Genomic DNA, 22,205 nt, shown 5'->3' with positions numbered 1-22,205 from the left:
TCATTCCCGAGTTACTTTCAACAGCCCTGGGGAAATAGACAAGGCTTTCAAACTCCTACCCCACCTCCTCCTTTGAACGGGGGTCCTGCACCCCAAAGATGGTGCGCAGGTGGCCTGTGCATCTCCTTTCCCGTCTCCCGCTGAGGAGAAGGATGCTTATTAAAATGAGTGGGTGGCCCACAACAGGGCACCTTGGGCCCCGGTTTCTATAGAAACCAAGTCACTCCTTCACCTTTCAACACATTTCCCCGTCTCCTGACAAACTCTATCCTCGGAGACGTGGACGGCTCTGACATCTATTCCCCTCTCCCCATTAGTCCACAGCAAGCACTGCCTGATGCGCGCTGAGCAGGAGCAGCCATGGAGGACGGTGTGAGGCTTTGCAGGCCCTGTCCCGGCTAATCCTCACGCCAAGCATATGGGGTAAGAACTGTCACCCTATTTTCAGCTGAGACGGCCCGGCAGCACAGTTAGCCACACCAGCTCTGGATTAGTGACGGAGGGCTCCCGTAACCAAGCGCCGCAGGCTAGGCGGCTTAAACAGCACTCATGCTCATAGTTCTGGGGCTCAGAAGTCTGAAATCAAGATGTTGGCAGAGGGCCGCCTTCTCCCGTGCCTCTTCACATCCTCTTTCTGTGCGTGTGTCAGTCTCTGGGTCCTGACTTCCCCCTTTTATAAGGACGCCAGTCATATTGGATTAGGGCCCGCCCTAATGACCTCACTTTAACTTGATTGCCTCGGTATATGGACCCTGTCTCCAGCCCTGTCCTGTGCTGCTCGGTGGTTAAAGCCTCGGCCCGTGCACTGAAGGATCACGGGTTTGATTCCCAGTCCAGGGCACGTACCTGGATTGCAGGTTCGATCCCTGCAATTGATGCGTCTCTCTCACATAGATGTTACTCTCTCTCTTCCCCCTCCCTTTTCCGTTCTCTCCGAAAACAATGGAAAAAATATTCTCGGTTGAGGATTAATAAAACAAAACAAAAAGATCCGGTCTTCAAAGAAGGTCACAGATTTAAGTTCTGGGGGTGAGGATACCTACATATCTTCTGTGAGGGGGGCACGATGCAGCCTGTAACAGGCAGTCTGGCTCTAACATGGCCAGCCACGCTATCTCATTAAACCCTGGTTTCCTTCTCTGATAAAGGGGAATACTATCTCCCACGTGGGGTGCTGCATGAGGACTAAATGAGATATCTGGCACTTCACCTGGTGCTAGCCAGCCCTCTTGTTATCGAGGGCAGTAGGTGCTGGGCATGCCCACCGCAGAGCCCCCAGACCACCTGAGCTCCCCTGTGGCTGCGGGGACCCAGCCGTGCACAGAGACGCTTACCTGACTCAGCACATGTACCTCGTTCTCAGCCGGGGATTTCTCGGTGCTGTGGGATCTTGCTCAGCCTGCACGGGACAGTCGAAAAGTACCAAACATTTAAAGCCCCCAGTGGCAACCCCAAGCCCTGAGGGATAGGGTCAGCAGTTAAACACTCCAGAAGTTGCCTGACAGTTCTTACCCCATATGCTTCCCACAATGATCATTCCCTAGTGTGTCCTACATGGGTCCCAGCGTGATTGAACCCAGCTGCCCGCACTGGCAGTTGATGCAGCCCTCACCTGCTGCCCAGGAGACAGAGTGATAAACAAAGCCTGATGACTTCGTTTGAGCACCTGGATCCAGCTATGCCTGAAGGCAGGACTTCTTTTGTAACAAACGAATTTGTGTTAAACCCTTCTCTTCTCTGTGTAAGGTTTCTCTTATCAGTCATCAGATTAATATACTTTAGTGTTTCAACTGTTCTTCCTTCTAAGACCACACTAATATTACCAACAATGTCTAGCACAGCTGGCTGTCTAGTTCTACCCCTTGAGTCTCCCAGCTGAGGGCCTAGGTACTATGGAGCGGAGATGAGCCAACCCTGATGTGTCTGGTCTCAATTCTTGACCCACAAAATCCATGAACATAATAAATACAGGTGCTCCGAGTCATCAGGATGGTAACCAAACCAACTTCCCACTCTATGCGCCGTGTCCCTGAAGAAAAAGATAACTCGAATGCATGGCACAAATAAATAATCTTTAATTTCAACAAACAGCTCCCCAGCATACCAGACGATATGCTGTGGGAAAAGCTACAGAAGCATCCAACAGAGATACCTATTCTAACTACGCTAACTCCTTAGCACAAGAGAAAGAACTTTGGTTCACACAAAAACGGGAAGATCCTCAGCTATGACAGGAAGGAGCGCGTCCTGGATGAGGGTGCGGTGGCCGTTCTAACCCACGTCACTGTCCTCGGCAGGTCAAAGCCACCAGGATTTGGTTGAAAAAAAAATGCTGCTTTTGCTCTACCATGTTCTATTTTCTTGACATACATACACGCTACTATTACTGAAGGCGGGGTCTTGGCTGACAGGACACAGGGTGAAATTTCACTGATGGGAGAGGCAGAGAGAGGGAGGCTCAGGACGGAGTCCTGGCCACTGCCTTGCTCACCAAGAGGACACATGGGCACACACGTTCACCGGTGAGGGCACACGCACGGAACATCCACGCACACCCACAGGGAGTGCCCGGGAATCGGCTGGCACAGGGAGGCATTCAGTTAAGCCAGGAGAGGCTCCTTACGCTGCCAGCTGTTGGTTGCCCACTGGTTCTCCAAATGGTCTAATCTAGCTATCACGCCCCGAAATAGAAGACAAGGGGCTTACGCTCTGGGGAAAAGATAGCAGGTTCGTAGCACCCCAGGGCACAGCAGCCTGCTCCAGTCACCCGGTGGGTGTGCATTTTGGCGTGGGGGTCGGGCCTCGCCCACACTGGCCAACTCTCGGAAGAGGCCCCTTGGTGGAGCCGGCCCCCTTTGGGACGCCCTTTCTCTGGCTTGAAGACTGAAAAGTGCATTTTTCGGGGGAGAGGGTGTCAACAAGAGCAAGCACTGCCAGTGCATCTCAGCAGCGCGCACTCACTCACGGCACATGGATGGGGCTTCCGGAAAGTTCTCAGGCCTCGCTCATCGAGGATGGCCATTTCGTGATCAATAGTCAGCTTCCTCTCAGGTCTGGGAGGATTTGGGGTGTGTGTGCGTGTGTGTGTGTATGTAATAGGTAGATGACACGATGACACATTTTTTTGTCTTAAATTTTCTTTCTTTTTCTTATTTTTTTTTTCTTTTTACAACTGACTGGTGCCTTCCCTGCAGCCTCAGGTCACCTCCAGTGACGCAGGAGACACGCGGTCACACTCGGCCCGGGACCGCAGGCTGTGCCACTGCTCCACGGCCGTGCGGTGGGTGTTGAGCATCCGCCGCCAGTGGTTGGATTCCGAGGGGCCCGAAGAGTACTGGCCGATGACAATCCTCCCGATGAAGTCGTTGCTGCTCTTCATGTTGTGCCCGAACACTAGAGAGCCACAGGGACGAGGGGGGGGGGGGGGGGACGAGGCAGGAGGAGGAGGGGGACAGAGCAGGAGGCAGGAACAAGACAGGCCGTTAGTCTACACATTCCTCAGCGGCAGACACGGGGTCCTGGCCTTCAGGACACAGTCTGTCTTTGAATGGTGAGAACTCCCGATTCCCTCAGCTCTTCTCCCACAGGCTCTGCTCCAGGGGCACTGGGCTTGGCCCGGGCTTCCTGCTTCTCCCCAGGCCAGGCACGTCCTGCCCCCCTCTCCCGCCCCCCTGCCTCGCACTGGATGCTGGACAGCTGCCCCTGCGATACACAGCTTGGAACTCTGTCCTGTTGCCATGCTGCCTGCAGAGCTCGAGTACCGGACAGTCCTGGTGGGACGGTCACCGTCACCGAGTCCTGACACGGTGACACCAGGGTTTCTCAGCCTCAACACTGATGACACTTGGGGCTGGATAATTCTTGGTTGTGGGGGCCTGACCTGTACACAGAGAGGTTTAGCAGCACCTCAGGCCTCTACCTGCTAGATGCCAAGTAGCACCCCTCCCCCCACTTGTCACAACCCAGAATGACTCGACATGGCCAATAGCCCCTGGGGGGCGGGTGGTCAGGACATTCCCATTGAAAACCACTAGGCTTAGCTGCGGGTCAAGGGGCCAGACATCCCACCGGAATCCTGGCCCTCATTTGACCAGCTCTGGGGCCCTGAGGCAAGTGAGGGAACTGCCCTGAAACTCAGCTTCCTGTTGGTTCAATCGCAATCCTAACGGCACCTTACCTTTAAGGTTTCGATGAGATAATGCATGTAAAGCTCCTAGCACACAGTGCTTACTTCGCACACAGTAAGCGCTCCTGTAACGCACTGCTATTTCACATGTTCTGTTGACCCTTTTTAATGTTTATTATTTATTTATTTTCCCTTTTTATTGAATGTACAGGGGTGACACTGGCTAACAGAAATTACACAGGTTTCAGGTGCACAATTCTACAACACATCATCTGCACCCGTCTCCGTCTCTGGACCTTTGTGAAAAGAGACTTCGTGTTCGCTCTGTTCCAGGCAACAGAAGCAAGTTTCCTGAGAAAAACAGCTGTGGCAGTTCCTTCCATCCCTGGCTGTACTGCATGTCTCTTTGGAAAGCTTTTCTGTTAATTCCAATGCAAGATTAATTTGTGTCTTTCAAGCCTAATGAGATAGTTAGCTTGATTTATCTTCCCAGCCAAGTTCCGCCTAATTCTTTATCTGCATGTGGGTAGTCCAGGCATGCCATCTCGCTACTGGGAAAGCAGGCCGCGTCTGTTAAAAATGAAGGACTCCAGAATGGGAAATATCACAGATTCACCCAGCGTGAGCCCAGCAAAGGCAGGCTGCATCCCAGGAGGGAAGCCATTATCAAATAAACCAGCTAAAATATGCAGCCCCAAACAGAGCTTGAATGCTAACGAGCCTCTGTTCTCCCCTGTGGGGTTCACATCAGAAATTCCAAATGATAAAAATGGTGTGTGTGTGTGTGTGTGCGCATGTGGAAAAACAAGAACAAAAACCTCATCCACTGTCTAAAAACCAAAAGACCTAGAGTGAACTAAGCTGAGTGAACGAGGCTAAGTGAAATGCTGAAGGATCCGTATCTATTGGCTCCATGGACAAAAATTGGACCATGTATATTTTTTGTACATTTGGTAAAGTGCTCAGTATGTATAGGTGGACTTCATTTTCATGAAAGTTGGGAATGAAATCTTTTGCTAAGGAGCTTTCTGATGCATTTGAAAAAAATTGTTTTTGAATAGGTAACACTCAGGACTGTTTTGAACCACACCTGGTGGGCAGTGCAAGGTTTGATTTCACCAAATAAGAAGTTATCAGAGTCCCCTTCTCTGTGGACCTCAAATCTAAAGCAAGATATTATTATTATTTTAGCAAGATTTATGAGGCCATTTCAGGCTCCATTTGGTTTTCTTCCCTTGGGGCAAAATATTCTCTCTTCCTCTGCCTCCCCAGCATTCAAATGAAAGTGCAGAAGCATCTTAGTAAATAAGTACAGCTTTTGCTCCCCTGGGGTAAGGGTTTTACGAAAGGAAATCTCTAACACTGATCATGCATTGCTGGTGAAAGAGGAAGTTGGTTCAACTTTGGAGAGAAGTTCACAGTATCTGCGCAAAATAAAAATGTCGTAACTCGTGATCCAGCAATTCTACTTCTAGGGATTTACCCCACAGAATTATCTGCTCCAATGGATGAAGATATACAACCGAGGAGAGTTTCTGCAAATCTGGCTGCCACCTGATTTTTGTGAGTTTTATGGGGACCCCGTCAAGCCGGCTTATTCACATCTGTCCACCGGCTGCCTTAGCACAGCAGCCCCCCAGCTGAGTAGTTTCAACACAGACCATGTGGCCGAAAATTGGAAATAGTTACTGCCTGGCCTTGTACGAAACCTCTGCTGATCCCTGCTCCAGAATATTGTTTATAAGAATGAAAAACGGAAATAACAAAAATGTCCATGAGGAAGTGTGGCCCAGGCTGTTGATGTCTTAACCCACCCCCCTCAGCCCACTACCTGCAGCTTCTGTGGATGGTGCCCCACCACAAGCCACCATGGCTCTCTGCCTCGGCCCCCAGTCTATGCTAACAGGTGATTTATGGGGGGGGGGGGGGCTCTTGGGCCACTTGATATCAACTTGACCTTGGAAGGGTGGGGAGACTAGATGAAGCCACTTGGACGGGCAGCCATACAAGGTGGACACCAGGGCCTGAGTGAGCGTCCCCGGTGGGCAGGACTCTGAGTGTGTTGCCAACACTGTCACAGGGGGAATGGACTGCTGTCCACAGGACTCCCCTGGAGAGGACGACTGAAAGCTCCTGCCTGGGCCCTCCTGGACTCTGCCCTCATGCCTTTCCCTTCACTGGTATTAGTCTGGATCCTTTTGCTGGAATAAATGGTAACCATGAGTATAACAAGTCTTCTGAGTTTCCTGAGTCCTTCCAGCTTCTATGACAGCACTGAACCCGAGGGTGGTCTTGGTGCCCCCTGAGCTGCAGTTACACACTCAAAATAACTGCTTCCGTTTCCTGCCTCCCTTCCCCACCCGCTTGCCAGTGTTTCCTGGGATCCCCTTCCTAGTGGCTTGCCTACACCCAAGTCATTGTTTTAGGATTAGATTTGGGAGGCACCCAGACTAAGACTGGCGGGGACTAATTAGATAATTTCTGATGTAACAATACCATGGAAACCAATGTCACAGTTAAAAATGACACAGACCTACATATACAAATGGAAAAATCTTCCAAGACCGATTGCTAGGAGACAAAAGCAAGTTGCAAAGCAATATACGTCAACACAATCTCGTTTTGCTAAAAACATACTAATATACCGAATCGAAAACAGTATCTGGAGGAATGTTCACCAAACTCTTAAGAGTGACTCTCTCTAGGGAGGAAAAACAGGGAACTTTCGCTTTTCTCTTAGGTCAGTGTGTACAGTTTACACTTCTCACAAGTGCATATTGTGATGGAAAGGAAACAGGAAGAAATTAAGTGGCTGTCAGAGAATCCACATCTAAGTCGCCAGAAGGGGAAGAAGACTGAAAGGAAGTCGTATCCTACCCTCCCTCTGTATCCCCATTTGCAAAGTGCGTGGGGAGTTACTTGGCTGGGAAAGGTGGGAAGCAGCTGCGGCCGTCCTGGTCTGAGTTAACTGGCAGGCTCCGCACTCGCGAGTCACTTGGTCAAGTTACTCGGACAAATCAGTTGGCAACTTTGAAAGTCTTTGAGAAAGCAAACATTCAAAATGCAAATTACAGGAAGCTGAAGCTGAATAAAACCAATGCCTTCTAGTATAAAAGCTAACTGGGAGAATGTCAAGGTTTGCCATCACTGAACATTCTAGGCTAGGGACTGGCTACTTGCAGAAGACAGACAGGGGCTCAGCAACAGTGGGCCAGACACCTGCCCCCTCCACTTTATACATCAGGAAACCAAGTCACTGAGCCGGCTGGTACTAAAACTCACAGTATTTGCAGCAAATAACCTGTAAAGGAAGCACATTCCTCATAAAGAGGTCCCTACAATCCTCCTCTTCAGAAACAATCACACCTAGACATTTTGTTGTAAGGCACCCCAAATGTCCCCACCGGCTGCGACAGGGGACTCCCTTTTACTGTAGTCACTATATATATGACAATGTATATGCTCCAATGTACCTTAGTCATCTGGAAGCACCTTCCCAACAGTGTGTACAATTAGAGAGTGGCAAGAGGCGTCTGAACAGTCAGAACAGATGTCACAAAGTCATGCACAAATCCCAGGAAGAGGGCTCCTCACACTTTCTCTAAGGACCTACATCCTATTCATGGATTTAGACATTCTTCGACTGAACGTGGTCGTCTGGTTTCCCCACCTGCAGTCATTTAAATTAACTTAGTGGACTGTGACTACCTGACAGATACAAGAACTTTAGAAAGTACGGTAGAACTGAGCCATTTGGTGAAGGGCAAACACCCTTTACTCCTTCACAGAGCCCAGGGATACTCACTGTGTGACCGGGCTGTGAGGAAGTATGGAGAGTGACACTGCTTTGTTAAGCACCTACTATGTGCATGGCCCAGGGCTAAGCAGGCCGGGTGGATTAACTTAGTCTTCACGTCCACCCTCTAGTGTGGCGTTTCCCATCCTCAGCACTACTGACATTCTGGGCCAGACCGTCCTGAGCTGTGAGGGGCTGTTCTGAGCATCGCAGGAAGTTTAGCAGCACATCTGGCCTCTGCCGACCAGATACCATTGGCAGCCCTCTCCAATTGCAACAAGCAAATGTATCTCCAGACTCTGCCCAATGTCCCCGGGGAGCATACCCACGCCCCCTCCAAAGAGAAATTCTGCTCTAAGGGGCCCATCTTGCAGGTGGGAGAGCAGGGCCTCGGGGTGCAGGGAGAGCATGCACCGCTCCAGTCAAGATCCAGTTGCTCCGAGTGAGTCAGAGGCAAGTTGAGTCTTTCACATGTTGATATTTGCCGCAAAAATGAATTTGTTCTTCCCTTTTAGAGCTAAACTCTTTGGCTTGCTAATTTAGTTTGCCAAGATGATTCTGGAAGGGGAGCTGGATGACTTAGCGTGTGGGTGTGATAAATACTGCAAATTAAAAGGGAAAAAGAAACTTTACCAATGGGAGCCCATGTGACAGCTCCCCATTTTGCATGTTTGGTTCACAAGGTGATGCCCCATCCGCAGCTCTGAGCCTGACAGCGCAGTGCAGGGTGCCCCCGGATCATGGCTGTCCCCTGTAATCCACCTCTTGGGTGCTGGATGCACTAAGCCAGCAAAACCCATCCAGGCTGGTTCACGGTCTCCCTAATTCCTCACCACGGAGGGATCCCCACACTCATCAGGATGTTCATCGGTTATCTCAACCCTTGGAGGAGCCCCAAGCAGCCCACACAGCCCTGTTTCCTGCCCTCCCCTGCCCTCCCCACAGGCCACCTCTGACACCCCAACGAAGGCGGTACCCATTCTTCAGCTTCTACAAAACTTCCCCAAATGACAACACTCCCTCTTTTTCCTTCTTCTCTCTGAAACCTAGAAGCTGTTTCAGGTTTTTCTTCAAAACAAGGTCGATCAGGTCCCTCCCCAGAGCCTCCGTTTCCCCATTTACACAACGGGTGAGTGCCTGTAGCTTTGAAGGCCTCTTTAGCTATGACATTTCTTTGGCTCTAAGAAATTTCTCCCATGACTTAAGGGTGATGTTTTTAAGCTCTTCCGGCTCATTTTGTGATTCATAGCAGCTGCTCGGACAGAACTTCTTTCTCCATGTTTTTCCTTCCAAGAGTTAATATGACAATTTAGATAACAGTATTATAATAATTAAAGAGCAGCCATAGTGAGTCCTGAGTTCTGGAAACGAGGCACTGAGCAAAGTGCTTTAGATATATATTTTTTTACTTAATCCAAACCACAATCCTGCCAGGGGAGGTACTATTTACATCCCCATTTTAGAGGCTTAGAGGGTTAAGATGTTGAGGGCTCCAGGTCAACATGTAGCACCGCAGGAAAGAAACTCAAAGGTCAGCATCATTTTTCCTTCTCCCACCCCAGAAAGAAGTCTTACCCCTCCCCCTCTTTCATTGACCCTGCCATGTGATCAGGACAAGATCAGGAGTAGATATGTATTGTGCCATGTGCATTGAAAGGGAGTTAGATCCTCAAGCCAGCATGTAAGACAAGAGGTGCCAACAGTCAATGGCCCTCAAGAATCCCTCACGAAGGTGCCATGCTGGAGACCTTCACACCGTCTCTCTCGGGATGGGTATGGTCAGGTTTGCCTCCAGTGTCTGAATGGATGGCTGCTTTTTCAAGCAAGCAGCAGACAAGGAAGTTGTCGTATGTTTAGGGGCTATCGATATGAACAAAATAATAACGGCACCTAACACTTACATAGCACTTATCATGTGTTTAACCTACACAATGACGCTATTCATAAGAAAAGTACCATTGTCTCCTTGGGCCAAAACAAGGAGACGAAATTCCAGAACAAATTCAGGGTAAGAGAAAATTGGGAAATGGAGGGAAGGAGCCCCTGAGAAAGGTCGCCGTGGCTTATGAATTAAATCTGTCTCTCCTTCCTCAAGACGTAGAAGTCAAGGTTGAAAATTCTTTTAAAGCTCCTTTGGACCACAGCTGGACCACTGCTGTACGCCTGTGTGTGGGAACGGAGCCACGTGGAACCTGCGTGGAGGAAGCCGACATATGGTTTGAAGAATCACTTTCAGATCTGTGTGTGAATCACGCCGTCCTGGAGGATGCATTTAAAGTGTGGCTATAAAGTAATGAGCTTGTTTTTACAAGAACAGCCAAAATTGATACATCTGAGCGAGGATCATCTTTGTACATTTGTTTTAGAGATGCTGGTGTTGCTTGGGGGAAATGTTCTCTCCAGACAAGACACAAGACACCTACTGAAGCTTTACGGGGATAATCAGTCAAATCTTCCCCTTCCAGCTTCTAAAATAATTGAGGAATAGCTGAGAATATAAAGTAAAAATATCATGAACGCGAAAATCACTTGTGTGAAAGGTGACGTGAGTGCAGTCATATTAAAATAGAGCCAGAGTAGCAGTTCAGAGAAACTGCCCTTCACATCTTATTTTCTTTATCTTCTGAACTTGACTAAACTGCTACATTCCAAGAAGTCAGTAAGAATGAAAATATCCTGTTTTTTTTATTTGTTTGTTTGTTAATCCTCATCCAAGGATATTTTTCCATTGATTTTCAGGGAGAGTGGAAGGGAGGAAGATAGAGAGAAACATCAATGCAAAAGAGTCACATTGACTGGATGCCTCCAGCATGCACCCTGGCCTGGGTCAGGGATAGAGCCTGCAACCAAGGCACGTGCTGTTGGCTGGAATCGAACCCACAACCCTTCAGTCCACAGGCCGATGTTCTATCCACTGAGCCAAACCAGCTAGGGAGAAAATATCCTGTTTTTAAGGGCTGATGAAATTAGACCTTGTGATGACCAAGTCGCTGACCAATCAATGAAGTATAAATCTAGCCTTTTTCCTAATGACTGAATCTCAAGCCAACCTGTGAAGAAGGAATCTAACTTTACCTTATCTTGCACCAATGAACTCTTCTTTAAAACAGCTTACCTCATTTTCTTCCCTTTTTTCCTCATAAAAACCCTGGGCCCCTCTCCTGCAGGAGGGAACACTATTCGGGCTTCTGTCTGAATTGGTGTCCCAAGAATTGCAATTCCTTTGGTCCCAAACAAATGCTTTTTGTTTGATTCTTACCTCCTAGATTTCTTTGGTTGAGACTTAGAAGACTTTTTAAAAATGCCGGTGCTGGGGTCTTACCCCAGGAGATGCTGTTGACTGGTTTAGGGGTGAGGGACTGGATGTTTTTCAAATGTTCCCCTGTTAATTCTCAGGTGCAGTCAGGTTAGATACACTATGTTAGATACAAATCAAAATATCAGTTGGGCCTGGCTGGTGTGGCACAGTTGGTTTGAGCTCCATCCTATGCACCAAAGGGTCGTAGGTTCAATTCCCGGTCAAGGCACATATCTAGGATGCAGGTTGGATCCCTGTTGGGGCGCATAAAGGGGATCCATCAATGTTTCTCTCTCACATTGATGTCTGTCTCTCTGTCTCTCTCTCTGTCTCTCTCCCTTCTTCTCTCTCAAAAAATCAATGAAAAAAACACCCCAGTTGGATTTTGGTGGTTTGGTTGGACTGTAGAAAGGGGCCTGACCCCACTATGTGCTCTCCTTGAATTAAACTTCTCTGACCTGCAGGGTTAAGCCTGACCAGCAGGCTCACTAAAGGAGTGACAGCGAATGCTGCTTATTGTGTGCAGGTAGGTCCTGGAGAGAGGAGGAGGCCTGGGAGACCTTTAACACCTTAATCTTATCCAGCAGAAGTCCATGGTCCTGTCCATACAAACTCACCAGCTGCCCAATCAGATAAGTCAGTGTTCCCTGGGAGGAGTGAATAAAGGAAGAAGAGAATCAATGAAATAATAAAAGAGAGCCCAGAGGTGTTACTTTAGGGCATGGGTAGGCAACCTTTTCCATAAAGGGTCAAATAGTAAATGTAGGCTATATTTTCGGTCACAGCTACTCTGCCAGAGTAACAGAAAACAGCCACAGATAATATGTAAATGAGGGGGCATGGCTATGTGACATAATACAAATACAAATATCTGGTATTTACCCCCACTTCCTGACAACAGAGCTCCTAAAAGCCTTGTCATTTCCTGAGTGATGGGGGTGAGAGGAGCATCTTCTGTTATATTTGGTCTTAGTTCATGACACAGGAGTTCCTAGGACCTGTGGAACCTTAGGAGAGATACGACTGTCTTCCGTAGGCTAATGAGATGCTGATGGTGGGGTCTCCAGACAGTTTCAGGAGGGAGGCTGGTTGCCAGAAAGACCAAGGCGTGATGAGAGGGTTGGCACTTTCAGCTCCAACCCCCAATCTCTGGAGAAAGGAGAGGGCAGGAGATTGACTTAATCACTAGTGGTCAATGCCTTCATCAATCATGCCTGTGTAATGGTTTTCTGTACATACGTATGTTACACTTCAACAAAAAGTCAACTTTAAAAGACAAACAAATGGGACTTATAGCTGCAACTGACCTTGAAATGCATGAAAAAAATGAACTGAGAGATAAATAGAGGGATGGATAGATGTGTGATAAAGAAAATGCAAAATTTTATTGCAAAATCTAGGTGGTAGGAACATAGGTGTTGACTGAACAATTCTTTCAGGTGTTTTTTTTTTTAAAGTTTCTTTTTAAAATGTTGAGATTTTAAAACCCAAACCCACAATAGGCTCAATTTCCTACTTTTAGAGCCTTCGTTTGCTTTTTTATGCCACAGAAACATAAACGTCCAGGTCTGTGTGGCTAGGCAGTTCACAGGCTGGCCCCAGGCTGCTGGATCCTAGAGCAGGAAGGGAACTTGGTGAACCACTGAACGCGGGGAATGAACAAGACAGACTATCTGGAGAGATGGCAAGGAGCTCCTAGTGGGTTCTGCTAGGTTTATCCCATGACAACCAACCCACACATGGCCAGAGCCACTGTCCTGGGCCTGAACGGAGGGTCCAGCACCCTGATGTTTGGTCTATCACAACACAGAACAAAAGGTTCAAGTCTCCTTTGGACCAATGAGCACACATGTCCCTGCTCCTTCCCCATAAAAGATGTCCCACACCACGAGTCACCAGAGAACTATCAATGAAAATCACAACCATTCGTTTCACTTTTGTAAAATTTCCCCTCGATTTTGTTTTCTAAAGTATTACTTACAAAAATAAAATCCATCCACTTAAGTATACAACTGGATGAATTATAATCATTTTATACACATGTTTAACCACCACCACACTCGAGATATAGTTCTCCCCCTGAAAAAACCCCCTCTTGCCCCTTACTCCTCCATCCGCTCCCATCCAAGCAGGCCCTCCACCCAGGCAGCCACAGATCTGCTGCTTTCTGTCCTATAGTTGTTTGCCTTTTCTAGAATTCCATAGGAATAGAATCATACAGAATTATAGTCATTTCCTTAATGTTTTTTTTTTTTTAGATTATCCATGTGTATGTGCATTAATATTTTCTTCTTTTTTACTGCTGGGTAGTATTCTAAGGTATGGCTCTATCACAATTTGGTCATCCATTTGCAAGTTGATGAACATTTGTATTGTTTCCACTTTTTGGCTCTTACAAATGATGCTTCTAGAAACATATGTGTACATGATTTTTTTGTAAACATGTTTTCATTCCTCTTGGGTATTTACCTTGGATTGGAGTTGCTGATTTGTAAGGTAAATATGTATTTAACTTTATAAGACAATGGCACACTATTTTCCAAAATGGTTACAGCATCTTGCATTCCCACTCATTTTATTACTTTTCCACTCATTTTATTTTTAAAAAATTTCACACCCAGGTTTTGGAAGCCAGCAACCAATGTGGAGCTGCGTTGCCTATGCCAACTAAGAAATACAAATTGTAATAAAATCTGAAGTAGATCTGAGGGGGGCGGGGGAGGGTCAGGAGGGTCCATGGCTGCCTGTGATTGTTCTTCTGTACATTTCCATATGTTTGAATGATTAATAATGCATAATTAAAACTCAAAACAATTTCAAGGTAAAAAGAATGATTACAAAATCACCTCGTAGTTGTTCAGCACTTAATTTTCAAAGCTTGCTTAATTCACCCTTACAAGAATCCTTTTAAGGGGACAGGAGTTGGGGCCTCTCTGGGCCACAGGATGACATTTGCCTTGCCCAAGTCATCTGTTTCAATTGCACGCTTCAAGAAGGCACAAAATAGTAAACAACTGTGTCACTTTTTGGAATTGCAAATTTTGATAATAGCTATCAAAATCGACAAACATGGATGCTCTAACCAAACAGTCCCACTGCTAGGATTTTAGCTCGCGGTGCACTTGGGCATATAAGCAGAGAGACAGGTGCGTGGATGCTCAGTCCAATAGTGTTTGTAACTGCAAATAACGGGGATTAACCCCAATGTTACCAACAGGGGACTGACTAGATAAATTGTTCTTCAACTCATGGGCTTAATGGAATATCATGCACCATTAAAAATACTTACAGGGCCTGGCTGGTGTGGCTCAGTGGTTGAGCATTGACCCATGAATCTGGAGGTCATGGTTCGATTCCCGGTCAGGGCATAAGTCCAGGTTGCGGGCTTATATCCCCAGTAAGGGGTATGCAGGAGGCAGCCGATCAATGATTCTCTCTCATCACTGATGTTTCTGTCTCCCTCTCCCTCTCCTTTCCTCTCTCTGAAATCAATAAAAAAATACTTTAAAAAGTACTTAGGGGGATCTGCACTCCCCATCAGCCACACTGACCTCCTTGCTACTCCCCCCACGGAGGGGTCTTTGCACTGCCGCTCCCTGTGGCTACAACACACTTCCCACAAAAACCCACAGAGCCCATTCCTGACCTCTCTCACATCTTGGTTCAAATGTCACATTCTCTGTGAGGCCTTCCCCACCACCTTTTCAACAATGGCAACCCTTACCCACCTGTCACACTCCCCTCCCCCTGCTGCTGTTTTTTCCTTAGCATTTAACATCATCTCTACGGGGCATAATTCAGTTATTTGCTTTGTTATTGTTGTCTATCTTCCTACATTCAAGTATGAGCCTGATGAAACCAGGATTCCGTCTAATCTGTTCACTGCGGTAGCCACAGTGCCTGCCTCGTAAGAGGTGCTCAATGAATATTGGAGAACAAATATACATATGCTGATATGGAAACATGGGCAAGATATATTAAATCAAAAGAACAACTTGCAGGAAAAAAATATATGTTTTGGATGCTAACAACAGAGGATAGAGATATATACATACATATACACAGATGCACACATACCACATATATGTCTAGATACAGCACACACATATCTATAATAATAAAAGGGTAACATGCTAAGTAGGGTGGACGTCTTCCTTGAGACCCGGTGGGTGCGAGGCCTGGGGCTCAGGCAGCTGTGGGCTCAGACAGCATGAGCCCTGGCAGCTGCAGAGGGAGGCCAGACTGCGGCTTATAGGCCTAAGCCGTCAGTAGGACATCCCCTGAGGGCTCCCAGACTGTGAAAGGGGGCAGGCCAGGCTGAAGGACCTCCCCGCCCCCCCTCGGCCCAGTGCACAAATTTTCGTGCACTGGGTCTCTAGTATACATATAGTAACAATCCTAAAAGCCATCAGCCCCCTTTTCCCCATGTATCCCTTCACATCACCACATGCACCCTTAAACCACAAGGTTGGGAAGAAGTAGAGATCTGACTTAAAAATACTGCACCCTTCTTCCCAAGAGGGCTCCCACCCCATCTCTCACTGAGCTGGCTACAGTCTACCCGCCCAGGCCACACCACCTGGGAAGCGGGGCTTGTTTGCAGAGCCAGATGTTTCTGTCTGCCCAAATTTTTATGGGCAGAAACAGGGAAGTCTTCTGAAAAATCTACCCAGGTGAGCAGGAATTCACTACTGGCTCTGCCTCCAAGTTCTGCACACTCAGGCAGCTAAAGAGGAACCAGTGGGAATGATGAGCAGTTAAAATGCCACAAGGAGAATAAACCAGCCTCAAACAGGAACATAACAAAAGCCACTGGCTCCGAGCCAAGCCAACCTGCCTTTCAGAGCTGCTGAGGTCACCACCCCATCCCTGCAAGCTCCAGGAGGCTCTCGCTCAGGGCTCTCCACCTCAGCACCACTGACGTTCTCTGTTGTGGGATGTCCTGTGCACGGCAGGATATTTGGCAGCAGCCCTGGCCTATGCCCACTTGATGGCAATGGCATCCCTGAGTTGTGACAACCCAAACTGCCTCCAGACATTGCCAAGAGTCTGCTGGGGGAAAAAAATCAGCCTGGCTGGCAACCACTGATATAACGACTTTCCTATGTTAGCAGGGACCTGAGGCTTGCCAGACAAAAGGTATTTGGTGAATTTTTTGTAGGGACAGCTCTAGTTGGGCTGAATTCCACAAACCTGGAATTTGGTGGTGTGGGACCACCCCATGAACTTATGGGCAACAGGCACTCAGGGTGGCAGCTGAGCAAGTTAGTTCAGGGTCCAGGCTGGCTCTTTTATTTACCTGCCTGGATACCTGTGGCACCCATGGCTGTGTTGTCACCAAAGCCTTCTCTTCCTGGACAAGCAGCTAGACTACATTTTCCAGCCTTCCTTGCAGGCAGCTGTAGCCAGTGGAGCCTGAGTGAAGTAGAAGTGATGTGAATAACTTGTAGGCGCAGCCCATTAAAATTTCCCATTCAATCCTCAACTCTCTCTCTCTCACCCCTTCACCAGCTGGAGGGGAAACGCTCCAAGGCCGGGGAAGGTGGCAGAGCCACAAGATGGAAAGGGTCTGGGTCACTGAATCACCACACAGAAGGCTACTCGTAAAAGGAAAAAAGCTTCTATTGTGTTAAACCACAAAACCTTGGGGGCTGATCTGTTATAGCAGCTAGCCTCCTCTTAACTAATACAGTGACTTTTAGTAAGTCACTTGCGCTCTCCGAGCTTCAGTTAATTCCTCCGTCAAGTGGGGAGAATACCAGTCCCTCCCTCATTTGGTTGCAATGAGGATCAATTGCGATATGCTCGGCACAGTGACTGGAACAAAGGTTGGTTCTTGTTACTTGTGGGGAGAAGAGCTACCACAGAATTCCTGCTCTCCTCAATATCCCTTTTGACTTCTTTTCCAAGTCACACGCAATAACTCAGAAAAGAATGACTTGCCCCATTGTCAATCCTTGGGGACACATTGGATTTTAGGGATATTTCTTGAAGCAGAGAAACCTCATTTTATCATATGGTTGCCCAGGCATCTCTTAAATGTCCTGGCCCCTCCTTACCAAAGAGGCCACTGAGAGGCCAAGGTGACCCTCAACAAGGACGGAAGGGGACCCCATCCGACTCTCCTTTGCTTCTCCAGCCCCAGTAAAATTAAAGCAGGATCAAATCTGAAAGCAGACCCACGATGGGGACTTTGGCACCAAGCCAGTGGACACCATTCCTGGGCCTGCTCTGTAACTCAAGATCCTAAAGGGAGTGGCCAGCAGTTAAGGCCCCAAAACCCTCCCTCCCCTGGCCAGTGTGGGGCACCTCCTTCTAAAGACAGAGGATAAGGCCGGGCCCTTTCACTCATTCTGCTTATTCTTCACCCAAAGGTTTGTGTGTGTTTTTTTTCTGGTAAATAATGTCCTTCTCACCTACGGCCATCTCTAGGCATGACTGCCCTGATACGCTATGTCCTCTTCTCTTTTAACATGGGGGTGGGGGATAGGAAGGGGCCCAGGGAAGCAGTTTTCATGTCAAGTTACAAACAGGAGAAAACTGAAAATCACACCCACTGAGCATCTGCTAAGTGCTGAGTGTCCTTGCACACATGTCCGCATCCCTTTGGAAGGCAGGAGGCACATCTGTCTTGTTCACTTCTGTTTCCCCAGGGCCTAGCAGCCTTCATAGTCGGTGCTCAATTAATACTTATCATCTAAGCTCCTTACCATGACTCCTACTTATTGCTCTGACCTCACTGGCCTTCTTCCTCTTCTTTGAACAAAATAAGCCAATTCTTGCCCCAGGGCCTTTGCATTTGCCATTCCTCTGCCTAGAATGCTCCTCGCCCCTATCTCTGCACAACTGGCCCTTTCTCAGTTTATAGCAATGCTCAAGTCCTCTTGGCTGCCTGACTCTATTATTATGTAGGTGTCTATTTTTTTGTTTGTCTCACCCCAACTAGAATGCCAGCATAACAATGGATGAATTATTCTGTCTTTCTGCTATTTCTCCAGCAATTAGCGCAGCATCTCAATATAGTAGGGGCTTCATAAATATTTGAGGCTGTGTAACCCAGAGATTGAGAGCCCGGATTCTGAGTTCAGGCAACTTGTGTTTGAATCCTGGCTCCAGGATCTCAGGCAAGCTACTTACCCGACTGCTGCCTCAGTTTCCTCTGCCATAAAATGATGATTCCTGCACCATAGTGTTGCTACGAGGATTAAATGAGCTAATTTGTGTGAAATACTTGGAGCAGTGCCTGACACGAAGGAGGCTCCGTAGATGTGTTTGCTACTTTATTGTTGAAAACGGAATGAACAACCCTAAGGTAGTTCATTTATTATACGCATTTGAAAGATGGAAAATGGGTCCTGCTCAAGTTGATACAGCAACCAAGCTCCGGGAATCCGGTTTTCTGACGCCTAAGCCACAGCTATCTTCACTACAGCAAAAGGTTTCCTGGAAATGTATGGAGACTGGTGACGCTACGCTGCAGACCCTGGCATTTTAAAGGTTAAGCCTTCTCCCGCTCATGGGCAGCTCTGGGCTGGTGACGTCAGGACGTCAGGACGTCAGGACGGGTGGTGAACAGAAAGGATGCTCTTGGTCTCTGATGGTATCCCAGCACGAGCCTTCATCTCACACACCCAGGCAAACAGAGCCAGCGCCGAGGCACCAGGCAAGGCTGCTCCGGGCCTTGGCTGGCTGGGTTCCCACACTACCCACCTCAGGCTCTGTGGGGACACGCGGGGTTGGATAAACGCCCAGCCCCCTAATGTTCTCCCCCATGAGGAGTTGCCTGGAACGAGGATCCATCCAAAGGCACCCAAATCATTAAAAAGCCATGAAAATGGGACAAAAATCCCAGGAGTCCTGGCAGCTGGCCTGGTCTTCAAAGGCTGTCACTGGAACCCGATGAATATTTAAGATCCAGCCAAGGTTTACCACCCGGCTGGACTCGGCAGCCTCAGGGAGCTCTCCGGGGGAGAGGCTGGGGTGGAGGTGCCTCTGTGGGCTCTGCGCCCTGCGAGAGAACCCCAGGGGAACAGGTCTCTGCTTCTATCCCGCAACCAGTGGCTGGAGTTCTGCCTCTGCCCACATCCAGGTTCAATGCCGCAATCCCCCGAGCCCTCCCTATATGCCTGCACTGTGCTAGCACGTTACACGCATCATTTCCTTTGTTCCCACAATGCTCTGTGAGGTGGCAACTGACATCTCAGACAAGGAAATCCTGGCTCAGAGGAGTTAAGTCACTTGTCAAGACGGGGACGGTCCTTCACAGCTGATTCACCAGCACGTTCTGTTGACTCTGCCTCTGGTGCTACAGCCCCCTGAGTTGCTTCTCTGAAACCCTCCTGCCACCTCCCTGCTCCAGGCCACCATCACCTCTGTCCTGGGCCAGCACTATGGCCTCCCAGATGGGCACTGGCTCCCCCCTTGCTCTTCTACAATCCATTCTCCACTCAACAGCTGGAATATTTTAAAACACTATCCAGATCATAGCACTTCCCTGGTCAAAACCCTCCGAAGACCTCTCTATGTACTTAGAAAGTACACACACACACACACACACACACACACACACACACACACGTCTTATCGTAGGCTGGACACACTGGGGTAAAGTGGGAGGACAGAGGAAGGGTCTACTCCCTATTCATTCAAACCTGCAACGGTGTCACCCGGAGCTATTACAAATACAGATGCTCAGGCCCCACCCCACACTGACAGACTCAGAATCTGCATTAAAAAATACATATATACATATATATTATTGATTTCAGAGAGGAAGGGAGAGGGAGAGAGAGATAGAAACATCAATGATGAGAGAGAATCATTGACTGGCTGCCTCCTGCACGCCCCACACTGGGGATCGAGCCCACAATGTGGGCATGTGCCCTGACTGGGAATCGAACCGTGACCTCCTGGTTCATAGATTGACTCTCAACCACTGAGCCACGCTGGCCAGGCCAGAATCTGCATTTGAACAAGATCCCCAGGTGACCCATAGGCACTCCAGGTGTAGTGGTTAAGAGGGAGGAAGGCTTTGAAACCAAATGGCCTGCGTTGAAGCTCGGCTCAGCCACTCATGTGCTGGATGACTTGGCTGCGTGAACTCGCTTTCCTGGAAGAGAGGTCCGGTCTTTGCTCCTGGCTCCTGTTTCCCAGGAGGTGACCTCCAGGCTTCTGGAATGTCCTGCAGAAGTGCCTTTGTTTGCCTGGGGCTTGGGCCACTGGACAGTCTAATATGTGATCTATGATGGCAGCTTTAGGGCCATGCATTGTCAGCCCAGACCTCGGGAGAAACTGATGACTAAGGTATGAGGCCCTGGAGACTAAAGGTCAGTCGCCGGACAGTGACTGAGCCCCAGTAAAAACTCTGGGCACCAAAGGCTCAGTGCTCTTCCCTGGCTCATAATACTCTGCGCACAATGTCACACTTAGCGACCAGGGGACGTAATGTGCCCATGACTCTTCAGGGAGGTGACTGGACCCTCCGCATCTGGACCCCTTGTCCTGTGTGTCTCTTTACTGGGCTGATTTTAATTTGTACCCTTTCGCTATCATAAAACTGTCGTCATAAGCAGTGCTGACCTCATTTGCTCTAGTAAATTATTGTACCCCAGGGTAGTCACAGAGATCCCAAATTTGTAGTGAACTGGTCTGAAGTGAGGGTGTCTCTGGGAAGCCCTGAGTCTACAGCTCATGTCCGAAGTGAGGCCAGTCTTGTGGGGATTGTTCTCTCAGGCTTTGTACTTCCTTACTCTGAACTTGTTTCCCTAACTGAAACGCAGGCATGAAATACATCAGACTTTAAATGCTTGTTGAAAGATTAAGTGAGACAATGAACACTTAAGAGGTTCATGATACATGTAAGTACTACTGTCCTTGTTGTTTAGACGAGGAAACTGAGCTGCAGAAGGGTAGAGCCATTTGCCTGTAGTCACACAGTCTGAAGCCAGGTCTGGCTGACTTTGTCCACAGTGCAATACTGTCTGCTCATGACCGGTTAACGCTTTCTGGGAAGGGAAGGACAGCAGGGGCTCTCCTGAGCTGGGGGCCCAGGAACCTGATAAGGAACTCAGGGATCCTCCGGGGGTGAGTCACTCACCCCCATCCCAATGCTTCCAACTGTTTCTGCTTCTGGGATCCACAGGACATGAATATTGAACTTGCCGGGAGCCGGTCCATCCTTGCTGTTTCAAGGGACCTGGCATATATGGCATACTGTTCTTAATATGTTTGCTCACCTTCTTGGCACTATGTGTTTTAACCAAGGTCACCTCTATGAGAAAGGTTGTTTCCCCAGGTAGGGATTTTCCCCTGAAGTTAGGGAGGGAATAAAACCGCTTAACTAAGTGCCAGGCGGGTAATTAATCACTAACTACAAACAATCATGCTTAAGCTACATAATCTTTACTCCCTGGAATGGAGATAAGAAATGCCCTAACCTTTGGAATAGAGATTGATAGGATTGGAATCAACTGGTATAAATACAGATGTAACAAGACAACAGGACACAGAACCTAGACACAGAACCTACACAGAACCTAGAGACAGAAGAACTTCGCTGGAGAGAACATGGCAAAAGATCCTGGACAGAAACTGGCCACAGAACCTATCGAGAGAACAAGGCAAAAGATCCTGGACAGAAACTGGAGACAGAACCTAGAGACAGAACCTAGCGAGAGAACATGGCAAAAGATTCTGGACTGAACCTGACTACAGAAATTGGCAAGAGAACCTGACTAGAACCTGGTGACTGAACCTGGCTGGAGAACCTGGACAGAACCTGGCTGGAGAACCTAGCAAGAGAACATGGACACAGAACCTGGCTGGAGATCCTAACCAGAACTTCGCTGGAGATCCTGACCAGAACTCGGCTAGAGATCCTGGCTAGGCTGCTGATCAACTGAACGCTGTCTCTGTGTCATTCCTTCTTCGCCGACTCCGTCCACACCTTTGGGGACCCCTGGACCTGCTGGGGTTGGACCCCAGCA

The 22,205-nt window shown here is 48.3% G+C and overlaps 1 protein-coding gene across 8 annotated transcripts in view; it reads right to left on the bottom strand.

The window, feature by feature from the left end:
* Positions 1-2,053: 2,053 nt before the first annotated feature.
* The window catches only part of SYT17 (synaptotagmin 17), a 71,644-nt gene continuing 51,492 nt past the window's right edge, over positions 2,054-22,205 (bottom strand). For all 8 annotated transcript variants that reach the window (XM_036307724.1, XM_036307720.1, XM_036307721.1 and 5 more), the window contains one exon: positions 2,054-3,393. In XM_036307724.1, the coding sequence (XP_036163617.1) occupies positions 3,197-3,393 (197 nt within the window). In that variant the 3' untranslated portion in view covers positions 2,054-3,196. The remainder of the gene's footprint in view (positions 3,394-22,205) is intronic.

The sequence above is a fragment of the Myotis myotis genome, unplaced genomic scaffold (assembly GCF_014108235.1).
Source record: "Myotis myotis isolate mMyoMyo1 unplaced genomic scaffold, mMyoMyo1.p scaffold_m19_p_5, whole genome shotgun sequence".
NCBI lineage: Eukaryota > Metazoa > Chordata > Mammalia > Chiroptera > Vespertilionidae > Myotis > Myotis myotis.
The sequence above is the reverse complement of the archived record's forward strand: the minus strand, read 5'-3'. Positions and strand labels throughout refer to the sequence as shown.